Source organism: Xenopus laevis, chromosome 8L, assembly GCF_017654675.1.
Source record: "Xenopus laevis strain J_2021 chromosome 8L, Xenopus_laevis_v10.1, whole genome shotgun sequence".
In the NCBI taxonomy this organism is placed as follows: Eukaryota; Metazoa; Chordata; class Amphibia; order Anura; family Pipidae; genus Xenopus; species Xenopus laevis.
This window is the reverse complement of record NC_054385.1, coordinates 20,727,846-20,747,821: the sequence shown is the minus strand read 5'-3', so window position 1 is coordinate 20,747,821 and position 19,976 is coordinate 20,727,846. Positions and strand designations below refer to the sequence as shown.

Sequence of the window (19,976 nt, the reverse complement as noted above, 5' to 3'; positions counted from 1 at the left end):
CGTTTCTGTGTTTTTAAATGTAACATTCTTGGTATAGAATTCTGAAATCATTGAGTTGCTTAGTGTAAGTAAGACTGATTGGTGTAAAAAACATTATTCAATGAAATTTTGACTTATCAGAATCCAATGTGATTGCAGTGGATGTAATCATTCAAAACAGAAAACTGAGTTGAGGGTCATTGAGCAGCATAAATTATGCCAAGTGATCCTAGTGAATCAAGATAAATCATGTGAATCAAGATAAACAGAGGTCCAGGACTGGATGGTAGTCACCCCAGGGTACTAAACAGCATTAGCTCTGTGATTGGTAATTTTTTTACTTAATTTTTGAGGATTAATTGAGGTCTGGTATGGTGCCAAGAGATTGACAAATTGCTAATGTGGTGCCGCTATTCAAAAATAGATCATGTTCTCAGCCTCAAAACTATGCCAATTAGTCTGATGTCATTGGTCGGAAAGCTTTTTGATGGGGTATTAAGGGATAAGATACTTGTCATTTTCTAATTGGACTAGTGTTGTTTGTGAAGTACTGCAGGGGTCTGAACTTGTTCCTTTGCTTTTCAACTTGTTTATTAATGACCAGGAGATGGGCATTGAAAGTACTGTTTCTATTTTTGCTGATGATACTAAATTGTGCAGAACTATAGATTCCATGCAGGATGCTGCAACTTTGCAGAGTGATTTGACTAAACTGGAAAACTGGAAAATGAGGTTCAATGTTGATAACTACAAGGTTATGCACATTGGTAAAAAATAATGTAAATGTTATGCACTAAATGACAGTGTGTTGAGGGTTTGATTAATTGAGAAGGATCTGGGAATGTTTCTAGATAACAAGTTGTTTAATTCCAGGCAGCGTCATTCTGTGGGTACTAAAGCAAATAAAGTACTGTTTTGCGTAGAAAAAGGGAGAACTCAATGGATGAAAACCTAATTTTGTCTTTTTATAGGTCCCTGGTAAGGCCTCACCTTGTCTTGAGTATGCAGTGAAGTTTCGAGCTTCCGTCATTAAGAAGGATATAAATGAGCTGAAGACAGTGCAGATATTTGCAACTAAACTAAAACTTGTGAAAGGGATTGAAGATATATATTATGAGGGTATATTGTCACGGTTGGGGTTGTTCTCTCTGGAAAAAAGACGCTTGAGAGGGGACATGATTACTCTTTAGGATCTTTAGGACTAATAGAATCACTACACCAGAGGCAACTCCTTTAGACTAGAGGAACAGAACTTTCATATGAACCACAGTGAGGACAGTGAGGTTGTGAAAAGCCCTGCAGGGTGATGTTGTGATGGCTGATTCTGTTAATGCTTTTAAGAGGGGCTTGGATGATTTCTTGGACAGGCATAATATCCAAGGCTAATGTGATACTAAAATCTACAATTAGTATAGATATACCATATTTATGTGAGGGCATGGAGGGGTTGGTGTGAGTGTGTGTACGTACGTACATACACTGGGTTTCATTTGGAGGGATTAAATTTGATGGATGTTGGTCCCAACTTAACCATGAAACTAATTATGTATGTTTGGTTCTAACCAAACCAAACAGCAGTCAATTGTTTCAACAAAAGAATAGTGAAAGGATGCCATAGACTGCAGAGCTCTGCTGCGTTAGTGCTTCATTGTACACACGACATGTTTCGAGTCACATGGACCCTTTCTCAAGTGTAACAATCACATGATCAAACCACATCTTATAACCTTAATTGCCAAACAGTGCTCCTCCTCCCACCAATTAACTCAATTAGTCCAGAGTAAAAGTGTAAAACAGGTAGAAAACATAAAACGTATAAAACGTTTAAAAGTCCCAGTGATCTCCAGTGAACATGTAGTGTCCAAGTGCCAAAGTTCCATATCTTCAGGTACACTCTATAATAAAGACAAAAAATCCAAAAAACCCACATCACCTTAGTCCACTAAAAATGGACAACCGCTATTTAATTTAAAAACATTTAAAATAAATATTCACATAAGAAAGGTGGTACTATCCTTTTTTTTTGGATCTACCTGTCCTGACAATCCAAGAATACATGCATAACTGTGCCTTTCCACAATTATTCTAGAGATACATTCATATTAGACTATTACACTTTACAATACGATTTACGTCTTAAAGCAATCGCTTCTCCCTTACCTTACCCCCAGCTGAGAGGATAGGCACCACTTAATATCTGAAATAAATAAGAGTACAATATTACAATTCTTATAAAAAGCATTTCAAACTCCAGGCATCATTAAGCCCAACTGGGGCTAGTGAATTCAATTTAGAAATCCATTTGGCTTCACGTTGTAGCATCTTTTGCTTAAAGTTACCACCTCGACTTAATGGTTGTACTACTTCGAGGACCACCCATTTCAATTGCCCGTGGCTATGTTTTGCCTCATTAAAATGTCGGGCTACAGTCGTATCTGTCTGAGATCCTGGTTTATAATTCCTTATGTCCCCTTTATGCTCTTTAATCCTAGTTTTTACATTTCTCATTGTTTGCCCCACATAGACTAGGCCACATGGGCACTTCAACATGTATATGACCCCTTTCGATATACATTATAAAAAAAAAAAAAAAAAAAAAATTTGTACGTAACCTAAAACTGAAAATGTATTTTGCCAATGTACCAACTGTAGAACAAACTAAAGAGGTGGTTGGAAAGTTTACCCAGCGGAGTGAATTTATGCCTGAAATAGAGAACGTTTCCCTAGATATGTTTGAACATATGGTTGGTATGGAGGTTAAGCATATTTGGGAACAAATGGAGCAAAAAAAAACTTAGATACAACTTAACGTTAAATGAAAAAAAGGCACTTGATGGGTTAAAAAGGAATAAAAATATAGTAATCAAGAAGGCCGATAAAGGCGGTGCATTGGTAGTAATGGACCATACAATGTATGTAAATGAGGCCAATAGACAATTGATGATGCCTGGACATTACGAAAAAGTGGGTTATAATCCAACAGGTGAGATAAAGGAAGCGGTCGATTTAATGGTTACAGAGGCATTTGACAACAATGTTATTCCTAAAAATGTTAAAGATTTCTTGATTAATGCCCATCCAAAGATACCAGTACTGTATCTTCTTCCTAAAATACATAAATCTTCGCTCAATCCACCAGGGCGCCCTATAGTATCCGGCGTGGGGTCAGTTTTAGAGCCTCTTGCACAGTTTGTGGATGCCTACTTACAACCAATGGTTACAGATATTTCTACGTGTTTGAAAGATACGAATGATCTATAGTGCAGACTCGAGGACCTACCCCCTTTACCTAATGGTATAGTTCTAGCCAGTATAGACATTCAGAGTCTTTATACTTCCATTCCCCAGGAAGAAGGGATTAGGTATATTGAGGAAGCACTATTGGATACCACGATCGATACCCAGTTGGTATACTTTTTGTTGGATTGCTTGACAATGGTGTTGTGTAAAAACTATTTCAGATTTGGAGGGGAATACTATTGGCAGAGACAGGGGACCTCGATGGGTGCCCCGGTCGCCCCCTCTTTTGCCAATTTGTTTGTTCGCAGATTAGAGGAGAAATGTTTCCTGAGACATAGGTTAAGTGAACATATCATATTATATCTTAGATATGTGGATGATATCCTGATACTATGGAATGGGACCATGGATGCATTAAATGAGATGGTTAATGAAGCAAATGGGTCACACGAGACTAAACAGTTTACGGTTGAAATGTCCGATAAGGAGTTACACTTCCTAGATGTTCAACTCACTATTTGTAATGGGGCGATTAGTACTAACTTGTATAGAAAAGGAACGGATAGAAATAACTTACTCCATGCCCAGAGTTTTCATAACCCAAGTACCGTTAAAGCAATCCCTAAGGGTCAGTTTTTAAGGGCCAAAAGGATTGCCTCTACAGATGATGATTATAGAAGGGCTGGCCAGTCCTTAAGTGAGCGGTTTGTACAAAGGGGATATGAGTCTAAGCATGTCAAAAAAGTAATGGAGGAAGTAAAGTCTATACCAAGGAAAGAACTGTTACAAAAAAGTCGGCATGTTAGACAGAAGGATAACCGGAGTATGTTTGTGTCCAAATTCGTTAGACATAGCAAAAATATAGAAAAGGTTATAAAGAAATATTGGCCTGTTCTCCAACGAGATAAGACTTTTGGGAAGCTATTTAAGGATCCCCCACGGTTCTGTTACAGGAAGGGAATGAGTATTAGGGACATGCTATGCCCTTCAGAGTTACCTATAGAAAAGAAACAGATGTTCCTGGGAATACAGAAGAAGGGTACCTTTCCGTGCTTAAATTGTGTCTGTTGCGCCTCGATAATAAAAGGGTCAAGCATTAATCATCCCACTAAAGGCAATAAACTGAATTTGAATGACTATGCCACATGTGAATCGAAAGGGGTCATATACATGTTGAAGTGCCCATGTGGACTAGTCTATGTGGGGCAAACAATGAGAAATGTAAAAACTAGGATTAAAGAGCATAAAGGGGACATAAGGAATTATAAACCAGGATCTCAGACAGATACGACTGTAGCCCGACATTTTAATGAGGCAAAACATAGCCACGGGCAATTGAAATGGGTGGTCCTCGAAGTAGTACAACCATTAAGTCGAGGTGGTAACTTTAAGCAAAAGATGCTACAACGTGAAGCCAAATGGATTTCTAAATTGAATTCACTAGCCCCAGTTGGGCTTAATGATGCCTGGAGTTTGAAATGCTTTTTATAAGAATTGTAATATTGTACTCTTATTTATTTCAGATATTAAGTGGTGCCTATCCTCTCAGCTGGGGGTAAGGTAAGGGAGAAGCGATTGCTTTAAGACGTAAATCGTATTGTAAAGTGTAATAGTCTAATATGAATGTATCTCTAGAATAATTGTGGAAAGGCACAGTTATGCATGTATTCTTGGATTGTCAGGACAGGTAGATCCAAAAAAAGGATAGTACCACCTTTCTTATGTGAATATTTATTTTAAATGTTTTTAAATTAAATAGCGGTTGTCCATTTTTAGTGGACTAAGGTGATGTGGGTTTTTTGGATTTTTTGTCTTTATTATAGAGTGTACCTGAAGATATGGAACTTTGGCACTTGGACACTACATGTTCACTGGAGATCACTGGGACTTTTAAACGTTTTATACGTTTTATGTTTTCTACCTGTTTTACATTTTTACTCTGGACTAATTGAGTTAATTGGTGGGAGGAGGAGCACTGTTTGGCAATTAAGGTTATAAGATGTGGTTTGATCATGTGATTGTTACACTTGAGAAAGGGTCCATGTGACTCGAAACATGTCGTGTGTACAATAAAGCTGTAGGGGACAGGAAGAATCCTTCCCCTGTTTGTCTTCCAGTGACATCATCCAGCCCAGTTGCATGCTGGATAGTGACCCGATTGGCTGGGAACCCCAGTGCATCCTGGGGAGAAAGGGTGTGCCTGACTTTGGAGCCAAAAGCACAGGGTCTCCCAGGAAGAGAGCTGAGAGAGCCAGCGTGAGTAGCTGTAAGACTGTGAGGTGCAGAGAAGAAGCTGCTGAATCTGGGGAGATTGAGCCCAGCCTGTCCCCTGCCAAGTTGCTGCAAACTCAGAAGGAGAAAGGTGCCACTAGTGAGACTGATTCTGCTGCAGAGCTGTGTGTGATCTCCTGTGTGAATTCCTCTGAGAGCACCCCGGTGAGTGAGCCACCCAAGGGAGGATACTGGCACGGATACAAGCGTGGGGCCCCATACTGAAGACAGCTGTTAACCCTTTACCTGCTACGAGAGAGCTGCTGCCAACATTCAAAAGGGAGAGGTACTTTTGGGGAATAAGGTAGCGCTACCTGGGGAGTAAGAGCTCTGGGGAAGGGACAATCATTTGAACTGTGTGATTATTAACCCCTTCAGGAGGATTGGGACTGTGATATCTACCAAGGACTGTGATATCTACCAAGGACTGTGTGAAGCAACAGTTAAGCACCTAATAGTGGTTTAGGGAGTGTCCCACGTGTCCCCAGTGTAGGAGTGCAGAGTGTATTAGTTGCCCAAGTGTTTACTTTTTGTTTATATAAAGTTTATATTGGTTCAAATTGCAAACTGTGTGTTTTATTATTCCTAGTGTAACCCCCTGAGGTGTCTTCCTCAGTGTTCACTAGGTGGAGGCACTGCGCTGTAATTCCCAGTTCCCAGTACTTTTCAATGCAAAAGGGACTCAGGGCCCCTGGATTGCCAAGGGTAAGTGGTGATTTAAAGAGAAAGTAACCAAATTAGTGTTACAAAGCACTAACGCAGCAGAGCTCTGCAGTCTATGGCATCCTTTCACTATTCTTTTGTTGATGCTAATTGAGGTCTATACGGTGTGACCTTTGAAAGGAGTGCCTGCTATTGCAAAGATTGGGGATAAGCTGGTAATTCGTTTGTTGGAGCAGTCAATTGTTGCTGTTGTGGGCCACTTTTACACAGGTGGCTTATACGTATCACCTCAGTTAGTGGATAGCCCAAAAGCGTGCCAGTAGATGTACTGCCCAGGACATTTGTGCTGATATCACATTCAGAACTAGGGGTAGGCAGAGTAGGCACGTGCCGCAAATGGCTGTTTATGCGGCCAGCCAGGTTGCCTAGGGTCCTGGCCGGTCTGGCCCTGCTCTGCATTAAGATAGTGAGCGGCTGCTTTTATTATAAATCTTTAAAAAAAATTGAGAATGCACAAGCACAACTCCTATAGTGTATCCCCAATTGAAGTGAGGGTGGAGCCACACAAACGTGTTGGAAGCCAGGAGTAGTCAACATCTTTTTGATTGATATTCTTACCACTTCTATTGTCTTTATATTTGTGAGTAGACATCTGTTTTTAACTATTTATGCAACACTAAAAGAATTAATGCACAATAAAATCTTTCATGCTTCTCTCCTTTGCACCGAGTGGCGTAATATAGAGGACGCTTCCTTTATAGCTAACAAGAAACCCACCCTTCCCCAGACGCTCTCTTACCTGGGAAGCAAAGTGCAATTCGGCAAGGGCCGGAGAGTGGGCAGAATCAGCCATGGAGGGGACGGACAGTCAACAGAGAGTGGGCATAGTCAGGGTGGGAAGTTGGCGGAGGAGGGAAGTGGGCGGGAGGATGGGTATTGAAATGCGCTGGGTCCCTTTAAAGATTTTTTTGCAGGGGGGCCTTGCACACTCTAGTTTCACCACTGCTTGCCCCGCTTCAGTGACAGTAATCTTCGAATTGCTATGGAAACAAGATGGTTGTTGATGAGTGATTTTTAACATTTTGTCTGTGAGTATAAAGGCAAGAGAGGGAGCACCGCAGTGGGCCCTTACTTGCAAAATTTTACTCACTTTCCCTGCTAATTAGTAATGGCTAATTTAGAATCATTAATCTAATTACTTGGTGATACACTATTGGATTTTTTCCTTGTTTGCTCTCTATTTCTTTTTAAGATATTGTGGTTGGTGTGTATGAATACAACTGTGGATTGAACACTACTGAGAGTTGCCTGCCCTTTGAAGTTGAGTGCGAAACCTCTATTTTTTATTTTTGCAATAGCTACAGCCACCTAGTTTCTTTTTTGACTCTGACTCATTTGTTGTCCCTCAAAGTTGCTAGCTAGCAAAACAAACTGATGTGCCAGTGGCTCACACCAACATTTTAACATTATTATTGAGAGGTGTAGTGAAGGAGTGACCCAATAATTCATACAAAGCCAAAGCACTGCCCATAGTTAATAGACAAAAGAACACTAAAAAATTTTAAATATAAAGGAGCAGTGACCAGATACTTATCATAGCTATTCTTTCCTTATCATACTGTTGCTCTCCAGTGGTGTCTAATGAAAAATAGAAGGAGAAGAGGGCAGGTTGCACAAAATATCTTAATGTCCACTAGGAGATGTTGTTGGAAGAGATATAAATATTTAAATACATTTAAGATCTTTTATGATATAAATAACTCCTATATATTTGTTGGGAGTCTCTGTGATTTAAGCTCCGCTTACTGATCGGTAACAGGCCCATCTCCTGCTGTCAGCAGGAGATAAATGGTAAACAGAGGATTCCAGATGCCTAAACTTCCAAGTCTGATGTTAGAAACTTTCCTTAAATGAGTGGGTAGCAACCTGAAGGGAAATGGGTATGAACGTTTGGGGGTCTGTGCTACCACAAATCCATAGGCTTTTTATACGTCAGTATCTCCATAAGCAAAGTGAGCCAAAATTACTTGAATGTGGGGCTGTTGACTGCACACCAGTTGTTTTTTTTTTTTTGCCTTGTACCCACCAATGACATATAACAGGCCTGATTTCATTATTCTACCACTAATGATTATACCACGCACAATGCTAGGTAGTAAAGACAGAGGTTCAGGAGACCCAAGACAAAATGAGACCTTGCCTTCTCAAGGCCTGTATAATTTCTATTTGGTTAATAATGGAATTGGTAAATGAATATATAAAGTAATGTTTTAGGATGAGAGTGTTCTCTCATCGGTCATGTTTTAAGATTGTACCAAATGTTGCTCTGCAAATTAAAATCTCTTTATAAGAGTCAACCTACTTTAGGTAGGGGCAGTAATTCAATGGGTATAATGTCCTGGCCCCAGGCCATCCTGCAAAGTAAAAATCTGGATTGATCGTTTTAATCCCAATACAAAATGAATATGCTATACCATAGGTTTAATCATATATGCCTTGTAATTTGTATTCTTTTTTTTAAATCCAAGGTCTGGTTTCAGAACTGCAGGGCGCGGCATAAAAAGCACACACCTCAGCACGCAATGCCTCCTCCTGGCCCTACACCAACACGCATTTCATCTTCATTGTCAGATGACCTTCACTTCTCCCCTTTCAGCAGTCCTGAAAGAACAAGGATGGTAACTTTGCATGGATACATAGAAAGTAAGTAACAAGTTTGTCTATTGATATATCTGTAGCTTAGTTAGTAATTAAGCTAGCAGTGAAACTGTTGCTGTAGGCAAGTCCTGAGATGTTTTAAGGCTTGTCATTGGTGTACATAGAGAACCAAATGTTATCTCTTTGACATAAATAAGAGCAGTGTGCACCAGATTATGTGTTCTTTTATTCCACTTTTTATTTAATGATTGTTCTGTAGAGGTGAAAAGCACCACTGAGTAACAGTATACATTCACAGCATATCACGCTACAAGGCCTCTTCATCACTGTGCTTACTCCGTACAAAAATAGTAGATTCAAGGGAACAGAATTACGCCATACTTATATGGTTCCAATTTCAGAATCACTTTTCCATCTGAACAACTCTTTTTGACGTCTGTGTGTGCATACTAAAGTTCACCTTTGACTCCATCACTGCATACAGGTATTGGCACCCAGTGTGTTGCTTTAAGGTGCCAGTGATCTTATTGGTGGCCCCTTACAGCCTCCCTTAGAAATGTTTGATAGTACTACCCTCAAGCAGGTGCATGAATAAAATGAGGTAGGCAATAAGTTTACCAATGTAGAAGTGGGCTCCAGGTGCCATGAAAATGGATAAACCAAAATTACAAAATGGAAAAACAAAACAAAAAGTGAGAAATTCAGTATTCTGAGAAATACTTTTTTCAGCAGCAATTCTGGATTATTAGTAACTATTGTTCAATTCTAACAGCTGCCTTTAATGAAACTCAGGGATTCTGCCCAGCAGGGACAAAGATAAGAAATGTATCAACTAAATGTATCAATTTAGAATAGTGATGCACCGAATCCACTATTTTGGATTTGGCAGAACCCCTGAATCCTACGCAAAAGATTAGACCAAATACCGAACGGAATCCGAATTTCCATATGCAAAGTAGGGGTGGGAAGGGGAAAACATTTTTACTTCCTTGTTTTGTCACAAAACATCATGTGATTTCCCTCCCTGCCCCCTGCTGAAAATGGCCAAATTCCTGGCCGAATCCCGAACCAAATCCTGGATTCGGTGCATCCCTAATTTAGAACCATTTACAGGGTCGGTGACCCCCCCATTCCCAGAGCTGCTTTAGAGGGTGAAAAATTACACTTTACACTTCAATATTAGAAAGACATAAAACATAGAAAATAGAAAGAAATTGGAAAAAGTTTTTATTTCTGGTGAACTATCTGAAACCAACTGAACTGAAAAAATTTTGGAAGTTGAACAACCCCTTTAAAAGGGGAATTGTTATAATATGCTCATTCAAAATTTGTGACAAATACACATATATTGAGATGCACCCCCATCTATAATATAAGGCACTGAGTTTGCCCAAGGAGCAGTAACCAATAGCAACCAATAGGATATTTGCTTTTAAACAAGTGACCAGTAAATACAACCTGCTGATTGGTTGGTACAGCTTACTGCACCTGGGCAAAGTTAGTGCCTTTTATTGCATTGCCCCAATTGTCTATAATTTCTGTATTTGTGTCAGGGCTTTTCACTATGTCTCTAATTGTGACACGTGTCTAATTGTGTTAGGGCTTTTCACTATGGTGTTTTGTTATATCTCTGCTGTTTTGAGTACTAAAGAAAAATTGGCAAGGAAGGTTGGAGAAGAAAGAATACCTTGACAAGTGTACTGTGGACATTATCCAGAAGTTTTTGTGGCTGTGTTATATAGAATAGTGATGGGCGAATTTATTCGCCAGGCGTGAGATTGCACTGAGGATATATTTTGTTTGTAGTATATTTATTTGCTCCATTTTACCAAGTCAGAGTAACGAAGCCTTGATTACCTAAACACTTAGCTGACAATTATAGGAGCTGTAAATTAATACCTACCTGAAAGGACAAGATGAGATACTAGTTGATAAGTATAACAAACATGTAGTTATGACAACACGCAATGTAAAGTACAGCCACAAGACTGTGACTGGCAGGTAAGCACTTGATAACCCAGTGTACATATTTTACGGTGCTAATTATAACCAGGCAGGGGCGATCGTGGCCCCTCCGCCGCCCAAGGCAGCAGCCTTGGGCGGCAGTCTGGGGGGGTCCACCATGGCAGCAGAGAGGACCAGTGCACTAGCGCAGAGAGCCTAACTGCGCTCTCTGCGCTAGAAGAGCCGGATTTCCCGTTTGAAAACCAGAAATTCGGCTCTTAAAGTATCAGGAGCGGCATTTTTGCTGCCCCTGGTACCTAGCATGGCGCTGCCACTTGAGACTGTCGCCTCATTGGCGAAGCGCCCCTGTAACCAGGAGTGAGTAATTTAATGCGAGAACACAATAAAGATCAACAAATGAGTAACAGCAGACTAAAGGCAAGTCTATATAACAGAATCAAAGGTCAGGGTGGATGAACAAACTTACTCTACCATTACCATTCTGTACTCAAGGAACTCAGGAACTCAAGGAACTCAGGAACTTTGGAGTCAAGGAATTCGATTCCTATCAAAGCAGTTAGAACACAGAATGGCTCAATGATCCAGAAAGAGTAGGAGGAGGCTAGCTTAATAAGCCTATAGGTGAAGTCTGCAGAAGTAGTATATGTTTGTCAGGATTAACAGCACTGATGATATTCAAAAGTCTCCAGTGGTGCAGCAGTGAAAATGCATATGCCGATCACCACACAACCCCATGTTCAAATCCTTAAAAGTCATGAAACTAGAGGATACTGAATTTGAAGAAGATCCAATAGGACCAAGACATCTAGATGGCGTGTCCAGATCTAGTTGGTTATGAGGAGTGTTTATATGCAAAACCATAAATCTAAAATACCCACCCATACCTGAAACTTGCCATTACTATATATACACTAAACTCTTGATCTAATTAGGAAATGTTGGCCAAATTATTTGTAGGTTTAGTATAGATTTTTACGGTGAAATTATATGTTTTCTTGCAGATTCACCTAGTAATATAAAAGACACACCTTTTTCTACTTGATCTAGAAAAAGGTTAAAGACCCTTTAGACTCTTATTTGCATTAGAATGGAGAAAATGTCTTTGTCTTTCTCACCTTTCTTTGGTATTATAATCCACTTAAAACAATTACTGTATTACTGAACTGTATTTTGTAGGTCAAGTACAGTGTGGGCAGATGCACTGTAGACTTCCCTATGCTGGGCCTCCTGTGCACCTCAAAGCTGACATGGAAGCAACATTGTCTAACAGAGGGGATAAGGTAGGTTGAAAAGATATGTCATATGCTTGTTCATTCCTGCCTAAAAGGGAAATGCCATATTTTGATATTTTTTCTTATTAGACCCGTGTCTATTTGAGGAGTGCTATTGCAAGATGTATTAATGTCTAGATATCAGTCAAATTTCAAGGTCTACATTTAACCAGTTCAACAAAATATTCTGAAAATAGGCTGAAGCAGTTTGAATGAAACTTCTTCAAGAAATGATAGTCACCTCAGTTTAATAAGAAGTTAAAGGGGATATATGTCATGGGAAAAAAAAATTTTTCAAAATGAATCAGTTAATAGTGCTGCTCCAGCAGAATTCTGCACTGAAATCCATTTCTCAAAAGAGCAAACAGATTTTTTTTACATTCAATTTTGAAATCTGACATGGGGCTAGACATTTTGTCAATTTCCCAGCTGCCCCTGGTCATGTGACTTGTGCCTGCACTTTAGGAGAGAAATGCTTTCTGGCAGGCTGCTGTTTTTCCTTCTCAATGTAACTGAATGTGTCTCAGTGGGACATGGGTTTTTACTATTGAGTGCTGTTCTTAGATCTACCAGGCAGCAGTTATCTTGTGTTAGGGACCTGTTATCTGGTTACCTTCCCATTGTTCTTTTCTTTGGCTGCTGGGGGGAAAAAGGGAGGGGGGTGATATCACTCCAACTTGCAGTGCAGCAGTAAAGAGTGATTGAAGTTTATCAGAGCACAAGTCACATGACTTGGGGCAGATGGGAAATTGACAAAATGTCTAGCCCCATGTCAGATTTCAAAATTGAATATAAAAAAATCTTTTTGCTCATTTGAGAAATGGATTTTAGTGCAGAATTCTGCTGGAGCAGCACTATTAACTGATTAATTTTGAAAAAAATTTTTTTTCCCATGACAGTATCCCTTTAAGAAGATGTTTAAGATGTAAATTCAGAATGAAGCCCAACAGCTATTTTTGGAACCACAATAAAAGTTTCCTGTGTCCTTCTGTTTAGAACAGCAGGGGCTTCATGTTTAGGAGTCAAGTTGTATTCTCTATATATTCCCTCATTAAACATAACAATAGTTGAGCCATTACGAGCAGAATATCTGGCATAAGCTGTAGGCAAACTTGACACATTTCTTAAGGTGGCCATAGACTGCACAGATAATATCGTTTTGAAACAAATGTTCTTACAATATTTGGTGCATGTATGGTGGGAAACAAGGGACCGATATCGGCAGAAGACTTGGATATCGGACAGAAAATTTTGGTCGAGTGTCTTTGAAGGCACCCAAACATCAGCCATTGTTACTGCTGAATCATCAGATACCGGTAGAATTCTATTGTTTCTATCTGTATATCTGACGATTCAGCTTAAAGGTGGCCATACACAGGCCGATAAAAGCTGCCGACAGACCATGTCGGCATCTTATTGGCCCGAGTATGGGCCCCCCCGGCAGGCTTCACCGATCGAGATCTGGCCAAAATTCGGCAAAATTCTGGATATCGCCAAACGGTCGGATCTCTCAGTGTATGGCCACCTTTACATGTGTATATTGAAACAAACGATCTTTCTTGGAAAGATCTTTTCCAAGAAAGATGAGAATTGTTACTTATATGGCCACCTTTAGCCACAAGTTTATAGGTCAGATGTGGGTATTTTACTCTATTTCTTGGTTGCTTTTGCTCCATAACCCACATTGAGATCAGAGGTCCTTTTTATTTGAAATTAAGTAAATCTAGATAGACCATTACGCCTTTATTTAATCTATAAATATGAGTTCATTAAACAAATGTAAATGATACTGAATTGTGAAGGTAACTGTTATTGAAAGCAGTGGTTTTGCTACACAGTGAAACTTGCTAGTTGATTAGCTAAAATAGCTAAATGATTGCTAAATTATGATCCATTGTTTTCTGCAAGGTTATAAGATATTACTTGCCCAAAAGAAAACAATGAGAACAATGCTATCATTACACTATGTCCTTTAAGCCAATAGACTCGTTGTGTGAAATAAATTTAAAGTGGACCTTGCTAACAAAATTTTGTGGATTCGGCAAAGGTTTAGATTCTTTTGTGGCCATAATAAAAACAGCACTCCCATTCCATGGAAATAAAACCGCCTTTACGTGTGTTGGTGTATTGCTTTATTGGGCATGATAATAACACTCACACCCTTTTTTCGCAGGTCATTCTTTTTCAGTACTAACCAACAAGATACTGCACCATCCTCAGCAACTTTATCCTCTGTACTATTACTGCAAAGGATGAAAGGGACTACTACTCATCTGGTTCAATTTAGGGAACAGCACTTTGTGCCTTGGCACCGAGTTTCCATTGGCACAACTCACAAACTGTTTCTCTCAAATGTGGGAAATGTCTCAGATATGGAATAAGTGCAGTCATACATATGAACAGCAAAAGAATGCTTCACTAAATTTTACTAAAGGCAAAATGATAAATTCTCTGAAGCCTAAAAAGGTGAGCAACGACAAAAAAAACAAAACAAAATTGCTGCAAGATTGAAAAGGCACTGTTTTTTCCATTGGCACACATTGGATTTACACGTAATTTGCTGTATCGTGGTGTAATAAGGAATATTTTTTATGGTGTTAAATGGACATTCTGGTACAGTGAATACTGTTTCAGTATACAAAGCATTGTGGCCCAGGAAAATCATCTTTTCTATCTTTAAAATGATCGGTATGCCTGCTCTTATTATATGCTTTACTTGCAAGACTACTATTTTTCAATGAAATACTCTTTTTCTGCTTTATTTGGTCCCATATACAGCTACATATTTTTTTACAGTTGGTCTATATTTTTCAACATATTCTCTATAATTTTACATATGAAACCTCAAAACTAAACTAAAACATGTCTATCATGGTAGTTACTGCTGCAAAATCACATACATACACACAAACAAATTGAGATTCAGATTACAATAACATAGATACATGAATTGACATGTCCTAGAGCTAGATAATCCAACTCTAGGACTTCCATGCCCTACTTGTCTGAATCAGATGAGCTGAATGAGTGTAATATAGGTTAAGAGGTGTGGCTCTGTTTAACTGGTGTAGACCCGCAGCAGAAACATCATGACATGACATGCCATATATGCAATAATAGTGGAAGCAGAAACTGTGAGAAGCAAAGAGACACACGTGCACTTTGAACCATTTCAATAGACAGTTTTCAGAGGGGATAGTTTTGATGTAGGGCCTAGTATCTTCTAGGGGCAGATTTATCCGGGCTAAAATTTCGGATTTGAAAAAAATCGCAGAATAGGTACATTTTCGATTGAATAGGTCAGTTTTTGATCGAATTCGATTCAAAGTTTTTCCAAAATAAACTTTGATTTTTCAAAGTCCACCAATTGACTCCAGATAGTTTCTAGAAGGTCCCCCATAGGCTAGAACAGCAAATCGGCAGGTTTTAGATGGAAAATGGTTAGGGATGCACCAAGTCCACTATTTTGGATTCGGCTGAACCTCTGAATCCTTTGCGAAAGATTTGGCCGAATACCAGACCGAATCGAATCCTAATTTGCATATGCAAATTAGGGGTGGGAAGAGGAAAACATTTTTGACTTCCTTGGTTTGTGACAAAAAGTCATGTGATTTCCCTCCCGCCCCTAATTTGCATATGCAAATTAGGATTCGGATTCTGTTCGGCCGGCAAGAAGGATGAAGCCGAATCCTGCTGAAAAAGGCCGAATCCTGGTCGAATCCCCAACCGAATCCTGAAGTCGAATTTACATGATAAATTTTGAAATTCGATTTTTTTTTTTTCAAATTCAAAACGAATTTTGACTATTCCCTAGTTGAAGTACACAAAAATTAGCTCAAAATTCTAATTTTTTCAATTCAAAATTTTCACTTCGACCCCTAGTGATGCCATTATGTACATTGTACACAGTGCTGGGCCAAGCCCTAGGCGACCCAGCTGGCCACTGAGCTCCCCTCCATGCTCATGTGCGTGCGTACGCTCCTCTCTGTGCGTGCACTCCTCTCCGTGCGCGTACCCCCCCCATCCAGGATGCGCACACATGCGCAGAGCGACGGAGGGGAGGGGATAAACCAAAGAGGTGAGCTCGGCAAGGGAGAGGGAGCGTAGGGGAGATATTACCAGATGAGAGTGGAAAAAGAGGGGAGGGGAAGAGAGCTGGAAGGGAATGGAGAGGGAGCGCGAACATGGACTAGGGGTAGGCAGAAGACAGGTACCTGCCCAGCGCCCTCCTTTCGTTGCACCCTAGGCAGGTGCCTCTTCTGCCTACCCCTAGTTCCGGGCCCTGATTGTACACATGTCCAATGTAAAGCTGGCAAACTCTGCTGAAATGCATGCCTCAAGGAATCAGTACTATATTTTGGCCTCAGTTAATTAATCTCTCAGAATTGATTGCTATTTCTCTCAGAATTGCTGTTTCTCTTTTGCAAGTTACATTAATTTTCCATTTTTAGTGGTTGCTGTTTTAGACTAATACCAGGCTTTTGGTTGTCTTTCACATTATTAAATTAATTAAAAAATGAGTGCAAATTGTAATAGTGCTCAGGAAAGTACTCTGAATAAGTTTACATCAATTAATTTGCCTGTGTGTGCAGGGTCGGACTGGGGGGCCCGGGGGCCCATCGGGCTGCTGTCTCAGGTTTTTTCCCAGTGTTCGACCCAGTCCAACCCTGTGTGTGTGTGCCCAGCTTTAGTTTTCTGATTCTAATCTAGTCTAGAATCCAAACCATTTAAAAATTACATGACAGATTTTATTACTGGAAGGAACGTGATACAGACTCATGCTTTCCGCAAAATACTGCAAGTAGAATGAGTTTTCAAAATGAAGTAATTTCCCAACTTAAAGTAGAACTAAACCCTAAAAACAATTACAGGCAGAAATGTTGGACTTGTACAGGTATGGGACCTGTTATCCACAATGCTTGGGACCTGGGGTTTTCTGGATAACAGGTCTTTCCATAATTTGGAGCTGGTTTTGCTTCCAATAAGGATTAATTATATCTTACTTTGGATACAAGGTGGTGTTTTATTATTACAGAGAAAAAGGAAATAATTTCTAAAAATTTGGATAAACTGGAATCTGTGGGAGATGACCATTACATAATTTTCTGGATAACAGGTTTCCAGATACGAAGAAGTGACAGGAAGCTAAAATTGGGAAATGCTGACCATTCATTTTGGGAGTTATTTATGAAAATCCGAATTTCTCAGATTTTTTAATTAATAAAAAAAACAACCAAACTAGAATCCACGATTCTTTTACAAAAAAAATATATTTATAAATATATATTAAAAAGCTTGATTTTAATCAGATCAGGAAAAACTCAATAAAATCGAATGAAAAACCAAATTGTACGATTTTTAATTTTTTTTTCCAGAACTGCTCAATTTTTTTGGTGGGCTTTCTCTAAAAAAACGGAATGTTTAGGATTATCCGAATAGGATAAGGACCTCTCCCATTGACTTATACACAACCTCGGCAGGTCTGAGATGGCGGATTTTTGGATTCTGACTTTTTTGCAGCATCGGGCTTTAATAAATCTCGAAAAATTTGAGTTTTAAAAAAAATCTGAAAAAATCGAGTTTTGCCCCAAAAAGCCAGACCGGAGTTTAGTAAATAACCCCAGTAAAGTCCAAATGAATAAGTATCACAAAATATTAATACGGAATCCATTTTTATCTTCTAGGTCTGGCACAATCTTTCTTACAAGGTGATATTCACTAAGATGAAAACACAATGCAATGCTTAACAGACATTTCTTTGCAGAAATATGGAACCCGAGTCTGCTTCTTGCAGCTTGAGCATTCAGCCCAGGACTGCTAGAAGACAACCAATGAACTCTGTTTAACGGTGGCAGAAAGACAGAGATGGGTTGTGGGAAACACATCTCTATATGAAATGAAGTTCATACATTCAACTTGGTTTTTCTTATGTATGGGTAATCGTAAGCCAAGGAACACGTGCAGTGTGAATAGCATGTCAATAATATGCAGTCATTTTGCCTTGGTACCTGAACTATTCACGTCATATGAACAAAACCAAAACCTCTGAAGTTTATCATCATTATGCTGTTACTTACAAAAAAATCCTCATGTTTCAACACAAAGACTTTCTTAACTGAACAAATTTATTTTCATGAGTTGATGGTAACATTTCTTTCTTAACATCAATGTACGTAAATTGACAAAAAACCCAAATTTATTATTTATTCATAAAAAAAAAATGTGTTGGCACTTTTTAAAAGCAAATGTCTGTTTTTTTAAATATTCTTTAAATGTTGTGCAATGTAAATGTCCAATTTATGTACTAAATAAAATTTACCTAAATTAATTTTTTTCCCCACTTATTCACACAAGACTGCATCTTATTCTAAGGCACAGGGCCAGAGCTGAAAATTGCATCCGCAAGATATAGTTCAATAATCAGCACTCCCCAAAATCCCAAAAATGATAAAGAAGCACATATTGTAATGACCAACTGCCTTCACATGCAATATCAGTAGAATAGTTGATAGCATCATAGACAATGTTTCAGGCTGCCATAAGCCTTTAATCCAGCTACACATACTAACAAGACACAATTATAGTCAGTTACCCTTTAAGTTACTGCTACATACACATCATTAATCAATCATCATTAATAATTTTAATAAAGGTTAAAAACAGGTTTGTTTCCAAACAGCCCAAAAAATTTGCCCATACGGTCTTTTTTTAAAAATGTTTTTATTATCATTATTTAAAAAGTTGGAGCTTACTAGAATTGTACAGAGCTTTGCAAAACTTCTTGCCTTCTCCATTCGATCAAGATCGTTGCGAAAGGGCAAGCATTCTGCCTGGAACATTGTATGGGATCTTTCCTAATAAACCTCTCTCCTGCCCCAGCTGTCAATTCCCTACAGCTAATTTCTTACATGTAATATGGTCTTGTCCACAAATTGTAAAATTTTGGCAGAAAGTTGTTAGATGTCTCAGTGATAACCTGGCTTTGCCCCAAGTTATCTGTCACGGTCGGTACCCAACACCAGAACAAATGCCAAGCACCCTGGTCTCGGCTCGCGCTTCACCTGTAGTGTGACCGCCTTTGGCCTCGGGAGGAGCCCTCAGCTACTTGGATGCCACCAGGACTTAAATGAGAGGTGCAAGGCTAGAGGTTCTGGATAGGCAGAGGGGCACGACTGTTAGCTAGAGTCTTTTAGGCCAAAGGTCGCGGTACAAGACGTTAGGCAATAGAGTAGTCAGATCAGGCCGGGTTGGGGCAGGCAGAGATTGTGATTGTTTTGGTCTCTATCCTGCAGTTTCTTTAAGACATTTCTGAAGACATTTCTGTATAATCCATTCCTGGTAATTATCATCTAGGACAAAAAATAAACACCAGCTTTGAGATCAAGTAAGTTTTTTCTTTAACTAAAAAAAATTATTAATATCAGTATTTTAAATCATAGAGTATGGAGGATTTATCTTTTTTTCAGGTGCAAAACAATCAGCAAACAAAAGTTGTGTAGAATTTACCCAACCTTTATAGATTAGAGACTGATTTTCCTAAATGATCCTAAATGATTTCACTACTTAGCATTAATCTTAGAGGATAAAACATAGCTAGAATGAAAGAGTGTGATACAATTGAAAGCAAAGTTTACACAAGTTGAATGACTAACTGTTATCTGCTATTAAAGCTGAATGCTGTAGACTATTTATTGTATATTTTTTGTCAGGACCTAAGGAGTTACACTGCATATATGCCATACTGAATGAAAACAAGCAATTGCTTTGTAATTGCTGTCATTCTAAAGCTATTTGAGACTGTGCAGCTGCAACCTCTTCAGCAGTTACCCACGCAAAAAGACAAACTGGGCTTATTACATTGAACAAGCTTTAGAGCTCTCCATGATTGTTAATAATTCTTAGCAATGGTCTTAATAGCCACTTGACTAC

The 19,976-nt window shown here is 39.1% G+C and overlaps 1 protein-coding gene across 2 annotated transcripts in view; it reads left to right on the top strand.

The window, feature by feature from the left end:
* The window catches only part of lhx6.L (LIM homeobox 6 L homeolog), a 100,160-nt gene extending 81,048 nt beyond the window's left edge, over positions 1 to 19,112 (top strand). The window contains exons 8-11 of one of the 2 annotated variants that reach the window (XR_005963502.1): positions 8,682 to 8,856; positions 11,953 to 12,056; positions 14,221 to 14,513; positions 17,732 to 19,112. Coding sequence is in view for 1 of the 2 variants with exons in the window: in XM_018229600.2 (XP_018085089.2) it covers positions 8,682 to 8,856; positions 11,953 to 12,056; positions 14,221 to 14,241 (300 nt within the window). In the remaining variant the exon portion in view is untranslated. Of the gene's footprint in view, positions 1 to 8,681; positions 8,857 to 11,952; positions 12,057 to 14,220; positions 15,406 to 17,731 lie in introns of those variants that run through there. The other variant, XM_018229600.2, reaches the window with a different exon arrangement.
* The last annotated feature ends 864 nt before the right edge of the window (positions 19,113 to 19,976 follow it).